This window comes from Macrotis lagotis, chromosome 4, assembly GCF_037893015.1.
Source record: "Macrotis lagotis isolate mMagLag1 chromosome 4, bilby.v1.9.chrom.fasta, whole genome shotgun sequence".
Lineage (NCBI taxonomy): Eukaryota > Metazoa > Chordata > Mammalia > Peramelemorphia > Peramelidae > Macrotis > Macrotis lagotis.
The window spans coordinates 140762361-140770434 of record NC_133661.1 but is presented as its reverse complement, the minus strand read 5'-3'; the positions used below and the strand labels follow the sequence as shown (position 1 = coordinate 140770434).

At 38.8% G+C, this 8074-nt stretch overlaps 1 protein-coding gene across 2 annotated transcripts; it reads left to right on the top strand.

Annotated features, from left to right (window-relative positions):
- Window positions 1–294: 294 nt before the first annotated feature.
- LYSMD4 (LysM domain containing 4) lies at window positions 295–7728 on the top strand. Of its 2 annotated transcripts, none has more exons than XM_074234211.1 (3): window positions 295–518; window positions 2412–2687; window positions 5347–7728. In XM_074234211.1, the coding sequence occupies exons 2-3, from the start codon at window positions 2421–2423 to the stop codon at window positions 5926–5928; spliced, it is 849 nt and encodes a 282-aa protein (XP_074090312.1). In that variant the 5' UTR covers window positions 295–518; window positions 2412–2420; the 3' UTR covers window positions 5929–7728. The 2 variants fall into 2 exon arrangements, with proteins under 2 accessions (XP_074090312.1, XP_074090313.1); XM_074234212.1 differs by lacking the exon at window positions 295–518 and adding an exon at window positions 977–2200.
- The last annotated feature ends 346 nt before the right edge of the window (window positions 7729–8074 follow it).

Sequence of the window (8074 nt, the reverse complement as noted above, 5' to 3'; positions counted from 1 at the left end):
GATTTAGGACAAGGATCGCAACGTCAAGGGAACATTCTTGACGTTTAATGACGATGTTAATGAAGTCAGCGCGCAAGGGCGGCCCAATCAGCCCTCGCCCCAAACTGGTTTTCCTAAACTGGGCTCAAGGAATCATTATAAGAAAGGCCTGACTAAGCCTTTACTAAGCGCGGTGAAGCCGGGCCCGGCCCTGCCCTGCAGCCCCGCGGGCGGCGGGGGCTGGGAGCCTGGCGCGCGGCCCTGCAAGCCAGAGGTCAGGGGTCAGGGGTCGGCGTCCCGGGCCGGCCAGGCGCCCCCGCTCCCCGGCGGCGGCTCGGACGCCCCCCTCCCCCGCCGCGCCCCGCCCCCCGCCGCCCCGGCTCCTCCCACCGCCCGCCCCGCGATTGGCCGGCTCCTCCCCCCCCGGGCCCGCTGACGGCCCGAGCCAATGAGAAGGCGCGGCGGGGCCGGGCGGCGGGGCCGGCGCGGCCGGGTGAGAGGCCTCCGCGGGACCAGCCTCGGCCCGGGGCCTGGCGAGGGTGAGTTCCGCGGCGCCGCGCCCCCCGCCGGGCCCCCTGGGGCCGCTCCCCGCGCCTGCCGGCCCGGGCCGTGGGCCGGGGGGAGGCGGCGGACGTGGCGCGTCCGGGCCGCCGCGCCGGGTCTCCTAGGAGACGGGAGGGCGGCCCGGAGAGGCCCCGCGCCCGCCGGGGTGCCAGCCGCATCGGGGCTCGGGGGAGGGGAAGGCGGAAAGCTGGTGGCGCGGCCCGGCCCGCCGGCCTCGGTAGCCCGGGGTGAGCGGCGGCGCGGCCCGGCCCGCCGGCCTCGGTAGCCCGGGGTGAGCGGCGGCGCGGCCCGGCCCGAGGCCCGCAGCCGAGGCGCCGGCCGGAGCCCGCCCGTGGGGGCGCGAGTGAGTGCGAGCGCCGCGGCCGCGCCCGGGCCCAGGGGTGAGAGTGAGCCGGCGGCGGCCGCGGGACCCGCCCAGCGCCCACCGCCTTGCAAAAAGAAGCTGCCATGGTCGTAACCGGCGCAGGGGAGAAATGACCCCCTCCTCCCCCAGACCTCAGTACCCGACCCTGCGCCGAAAAGCTTACTTGCCTTTTTAAGAGAAGGATCTGGGTTCAAATCCGACCTCAGACGCTTAATAATGACCTGAGTGGCCTCGGGCAAGCCACTTAACCCCGCTGCCTTGCAAAAAACTAAAAAAAAAATAAACTTAATTTCACTAAGAACATAGTTGGCTCTATAGCTGAAATTCTGGGAGCAGTGGCAGCAAAAAGGAGAGCTTGCCCACCAAGGACAGCCTTCGCTAGCTAAGCAGCATCGGGCAGCTCTGTAAAAACAGCCCATCATTGTTTCATTCTGAAGTCAGCATTTTAGTACCACAGTATTGCAATTATTTAAAAATTGGTTTTGGAGGTCTTGAATCTCAGTTTCTAACATTGTTTTTTTTTTTTTAGGTATGAATATTAATCCTAGAATAGGAATATTCCTGTAGTTGAAAATTATGGAATTTTGGTTTTGGTTAATGAGGGAAACATTATGAAACATAAATTATGATTCAGTGACATCTACAGAAAATGCAAAGAAAACGTTGTGAATTTCCATCATTTTATGAAATTCCAGTATTACCAAAACAGTAACATCATGTTTTTCTGACTGTTTGGGGTGGGGGGCTAGGTGGTGCAGTGGATAGAGCACCAACCCTGGAGTCAGGAGGACCTAAGTTCAAATCGGGTCTGACACTTAATAATTAACTGTGTGGCCTTGGGCAAGCCACTTAACCCCATTGCTTTGCAAAAACCTAAAAAATAAAAAAAAGATACTGTCTAATGCAGTAAAACTATTGAATGGAAATTTGGTCTTTAAAAAGGAACTCTGGGTCAGTAATTCTGTATTATAACTATCACCTCATGGGGCAGGTGGTTCTTTTATAACATCTTAAGACAATTCTGGGAGTATTACAGTGATTCAGTATGCCTTCATTTCTTAACCATCCTCTTAATTGCAATGCATAGTAACTAATAAATATCAAGCTGATCAGTGTAATTGGATAATTGAAGATCTTGTTTTTACACTGGGAGAGGGAACAGCTTCTTTTGTCAATAAAACATTGGCTGATAGAAGGACCAGTTGGATTTTCATTAACCAATATCAGGATGAAGAATGCAGGGAGAGGAGATGGAATTCCTTTATCAGCTGAGCAAAAGTCAGCATTTAGAAAGTATGCACTCCTTTTTATTCCTTCTATCAAATTTCTGCCATTTATATTCTGTTTATTAACAACCTTGAGGGGAAAGGATTCAGATGAGCACATCTAGCAATAAGGAAACAAGAGCTACTGATCTATGTGCTTTCTTCTAGGTTCTTTAACATAGATAGTATGTAACTTATTAGAATTACAACTTTTCAACTCTTTTCAATTTTGTTTTCAGGTGCTGAAGATGAGACAGAAAGAAGTATTAACCAAAACTTTCCAAGCCCCTGCTGTTGTTTGTAGTTCTCAAAATAGTCATATTTACGTGTTTAAAAATGACAATTCAGACTCAGATGAACTATCTGAAGAAGAACTCAGTGTGGAATTGAGACCAAGGGGAAAGGAACGACAAAAGAATGCAGGAAGAGAAAGAGTAGGGGATGTGGTATTGCTAGAACGAGAACTCACAGAAGATGATAATCTTAACAAACTTGCTCTTCAATATGGTTGTAAAGTAAGAATCTGTTCCACTTTGGTCATAGAGATGACTTGGCTTCCTTATTTTTGTCATTTGTTTCAGTTTAATAAAACTCACTGAAGATTCTGGAACACTTGTTTTCCGAAGTTTTATCATTTGAAGAAAAAAACTCAGTATGGCATTGAAGAACTCTTGTTACTAGCCTTAATCATAAATTACAACATCTGGTTGTTTCAGTTTTGGGATTGCTGGGGTGGGTGGGGAGGGATAAGAGGTTTTGATTAAGGATCATGTCAGGTGGCATTCTTTTTTGGAATGACTTCTATATTTCCCCTATTCTGAAACTGCAATTATGACATTTCTTTAGGCAAATAAAATTTAATATAATGTGACCAGAGAGGAAATCTTAACCCTAGATTTGATTATTTCTTTACTTGCTATTTTCTCAACTATATTGTTGGTTTGTGGTAGTCTTAAACAGGTAGAATTGTAGCTTCTGTCTGTTATAACTACTGTTTTCTTATGTTATGGCATCTTTGTAATACTGTTTTCTTTTTAATTGTATTTTTTATAGCATACAGAACGATTAACAATGGGGAAGTAAGTAGGAAAGCATTCATAGAATTCCTTGCATGTTCTCCACAGATCGAAGCTACTTATTCATTTAATTTTATTAGCGCTGTGCTTCAAATTTTGTCAAACTTTGGTTTTGTGGTATTCATTATACATTTAAGCTAATTACATGAAATTATTCTGTACACTTGGAGTGTATATTTTGAAGAAAAATACCCAAAGAAAATAGATCTTAGATCTTGGACTGCAAAGCACCTCAAAGTTCATCTTGTCCAACCCTTCATTTCACAGGTGACCTCAGTCTAATGAAGCAGTAAGGTCAAAGGTTGGATATGAATGCAATAGCCAGTTCTTTTTTTCCACTGTATCTCTCTTAGTGTGGGGGGTTTTTATGTTTCTCTGAATAAATAAGACAGTGGTTGTAGCAAGTACACAAATATTAAGACTTTAATTCCTTCTGAAATTTTGATTTTAGTTTGCCTTAATAGGCTATTGTCTTATGTCTAAGGTGAAAGAGTTGATCTAGATCAGGATTCTTAAGCCTTTGTGTGTGTGTGTGTGTGTCATGAACTCCTTTGGCAGCCCGGTGATATGTAATAAAATTATAAAACAAAAAAATAAAATTATAAAATATTTTTTCTAAAGCTCATGGACCTTGGGTTAAGAACTCTCATTCTAGACTTTTAACCAGAACCCTTCCTGGTTCTAACATTCTGGCATATAATTTGCTTTTCAATTCATCTTTTTTATTTTGTGGTAAAGTACCTGAAAATAATGACACATATACCACACTACTAAAGCCATTAAAAAATAGTCATTTTTAGATCATATAGCTTTACAATTCACATCCTCACAACAGTCTTGTGAGGTAGATAGATCAAATGTCTATTTTTTTTTTATAAAAGGAATCTGAGGCTTAAAGAACTTAAGTGACAAAGGGTTACATAGCTAGTAAATGAATGGAAGAGCTAGCATTACACAGTCCCAATCTTTGATTCTCAATCCAATGCTCTTTTGACTATACCAGACTAGTACTTAAAAAAATTTTGTCAAAATGAAGATGTTCAACCAAATTAGATTGTACTTAAATAAGATTTCCTAAATAATTAGCAAAATTGTTACTGCTTATTAAAAATTGTTTCTTACAAAGTTAATCTCAGACAAATATTGATTAGCTTTTATATTTTTAATAAACAAAAGAAAATGTGTATTAGCTTTGTGAATTTAAATGAATGTGCTGATCCTTTGGGTGGAATTTATAAAAGGAATTAGTTTTGAGTATATTTAGAATGAGAAACTTTTATATCTTAGGTAAGTAAGGCTTAAGTAATGAGATAAAAGTTTTTTACCGGTTTGCAGCACATTTTGTGCTATGTAATGAAACTATCTTGACAGTCCTTTTTTTTTGTTGGTTTTTATGATGTTCCGTGTTTCCAATTATCTCAAGTATCTCAAAATTGTCAAAGCACGTGAATTTATTTTTTTTTGCATTTTATAGTATGTTTGGAGGAGGGGTTTAAGCAAACAGGATACCATGAAATTAAACAAAAATGTAATGTTGCCATCAACAAATTTGAGAATCATTGATTTTTACATGTTTTATTTTAGGTGAAGATAATACTTTCAGTACAGTATTCCAAGTCATTCCTTTTTGTTTTTCTAATTGTTAGGTCATTGTCAAGTTGTGTCATTGACAATATTGGGGCCCATTTACCATGAGCTCAATATGCCAGAAGGGGGCACTGTTGCCCCTAAAGAAAAAAAAGTACACATGGAAAACCTTTCATTTTAAATTAGGGAATTTATTTTCTTTTTTCTTTTACTGGACATTAAATAACCAAATATTTTTGTTTTCCCACTTTGATCTTATTCAGATTTCTAGCTAGTAATACCCAATTTTTTTTATAGTCCTTACTGTTTTCCAGGCTCTATGCTGAGGGCTTTACAGCTATCTAATTTTCTAATTTGATAATGTATATTAGAACTAGGTAAAAAAGTCCATTAAATCAAGGGTTTATTCAATTTAAAAAGCTTTTTTTTGTAGTATTTTTAAGTATTTCTGTAACTTTTGAAGAAAATTTTAATATACTTAATATGTATTATTTTTCCTTTTTTTCCATAGGTTGCAGACATCAAGAAAGTAAACAACTTTATCAGAGAACAAGATTTCTATGCTTTAAAATCTATAAAGATTCCGGTGAAGAATCATGGCATCTTAACAGAGACAAGCAAGGAATTAAAACCCCTCCAAACTACAACTGAGTCTAGATTGACGTTCGTTGAGTTTCCTGATTTGGATAATGCAGCTGCAGAGAGTAATTGTGCAAAATCCAACCAACTGACAGATTTTTTTAAGGGGATTGATCAAGATATTGAGAGTGCTGTACAATCAGAAATCTATTTAAATCAAGATTATTGCATAGAAACTCCAAATCAACCTTTGCTTCCAATTAGTCAGAAGACTCTAATGAATGGTGCAGACTGTGGAATTCAATGGTGGAATGCTGTTTTTATCATGCTTCTAATTGGAATTATTTTACCAGTGTTTTATGTGGTCTATTTTAAAATACAAGGCACTGGAGAAACTACTAATAGCTTGAATACAACTATGGGTCCCAATGGTTCAGTATCAACCAATTCAATTCCAAATGAAGTCCTAGAACTAGAGATTCCATTGAAGACCACAACCATTTCGGACAAATAGGAAGCTAAGCATATATCTTTAGAAATCACGATCTCAACTCTAGTAACTGGGTTCTCAGTGGGCATGTGTTGATAATTTCCTATAGGTAAACAAAATATGCTTTCAGATTCATAATGAAGAACTACAACATTTATTTGGGTTTATAAAAGTCCAGAACAAATTAGCCACTTTCATCTTTTGTCTCAGGGACAGTCCTAAAAGCCACCTTTTTCAGGCACCTTATTCATTAGAAAAAACTAAGTTTAAATGTGGTCAAAACCAAGTTACCTACGTGGAGTATCATTTTAGCATATAGTATATGCTTTCTGAATGTGTCCTCTCCTTCTGAAAGTTTTCTCTCTTAATTGCAAAAAAAAAAACTTGGCAAATACTAAAGGGGATTTTATAGTGGAAGTAGAACTAACTGCAAGTTCTACCTCTTCAAAATGAGTATTTTTAATTGCTAGAAATTATTAATCTTGGATAATATTAAGAAATTCCTTTTGTGTTGGTCATCCTTGATAATGAAATATGTGACAATAGCAGGTTACTAGAGCAAAAAGCTGCTTGTGTCATCTGTGGGTATAAATTATAAGGAAGTGTTTATGCTAGTAATTAATCCTTTTAAGTTATGGGGCTTCTCATAAATTTAGTAGCTTTTCTTTTGAGAACCATGATTGATTTCCTTATTGTACCAATTGTACCTAGTTGGTCAGTGTCTTGAGAACTGATTGCTGTTTGTTTTTGGGGGGAGTCTGAGGGTAGTAGGGTCCTTATTGTATCTAAAATTTTTAGGATTGGTTATTTGTGTCTATGGTATCCAGTGACTTATAATGATAGACTTAGCATGGAAGGAGTTGAGCATTTGGGGAAATCTGTAATTAGTATTAATACTATGGCAAAGAGGCTGCCATAGAGTAGCCCCAATATTTGATCCATTTTAAAGATAGAAAAAAATCCAACAAAATTGTGGCATTCATTTCACACTTGGTTAATTTCTTTTTGATACATGTCTGGCAGTTCTTATTTATGTATCTTAAAATTATAAATCTAAACTGCTTTATACCTATTTTTTCATATTTGAAGACATTTTTTCCTTCTTGCATGTTCAAATATATTTAAAATAGCATTTTCCTACTCCATCACAATTTTAGAAATCCTAAATTCTCTTATGATTAGTGTTACACAGTACTGAATTATACCTCTGTGTTATCTACTATTTAATTTCATCTGAGATTTGCCTTTAGATTTTGAAGTAGATTCTAATTATACATGTTTTCATTCTTTTGGTAAAATTATTGAGTTTGGAAACCATTTTGCTATTTGGGTGATTGGAGGAGAGGGAGTATTGGAAAAAAAATCTTCCTTTTAAAGTTCCAGTAAGGATATAGTTGGTGGTGCTCCTCTTCTATGGCTTTTCAAACTGATGAATCAAATGCTAAGGGGTAACTGTCCATAAACCCCTTTTTACCATGCATTCCTATAGGGAATTCATTGTTCAGTCCTACAGATATTGATTTGGCTTAATACATTTTCAAATAAACTAATAAAATCCCAAGGAAATACTAAAAATTCAAACCTTCACCATACCCACTGCTGTTAAAAGGATATTGAGAGAAAATGTCATTTAAGGTATATGTAGGGATAAAGTTAATCTCTTTTCTCCTGCAAAACTTTGACCTACACTCACTTTCCTTTCCTTGTCATCCATCCTTCCTACAGTTAGTGTTAGATGCTTTGGGGGATAGCTGCCATCAAGATAACAGATGCTGTCTCATTTTTCCTGTATTATGCCAAGTATATTAGATTAATTGCTTTGAATCAGAGACTAGAAATTTGGGCAGTAGTTGAGAGTGTAGAAGAGAACTTCACAGGTTTAGTTGTAGTTAGTATTATTACTGCCAAACCCAACATGTGTTGACCCTATTTGGTAAACTTTGAAAAAAAAAAAGTTCAGTCCTTAGGATATGAAAAAGCAAAATAACCTGAAATGTTGACCATTTGTATTAGCTTGATATCTTTGAGTATATTGGTGTATCTTTTTTTAGTTTACTAGCTTTAGATTATCAATTGTTTTTTTACCTTTTGAAAGGTCTACTTGTTATCTTAGATGAAATATACTCAGTATAAGAATGATCAAGATTCCCTTTATTATTTTTTGTTTGAA

Excerpts from the sequence above, each read along its gene's own strand:
- LYSMD4 (XM_074234211.1), top strand. The coding sequence starts at position 2,421 with ATGAGACAGAAAGAAGTATTAACCAAAACTTTCCAAGCCCCTGCTGTT. Across the intron at positions 2,688-5,346 it reads CTCTTCAATATGGTTGTAAA|GTTGCAGACATCAAGAAAGT; the intron begins GTAAGAATCTGT and ends TTTTTTCCATAG.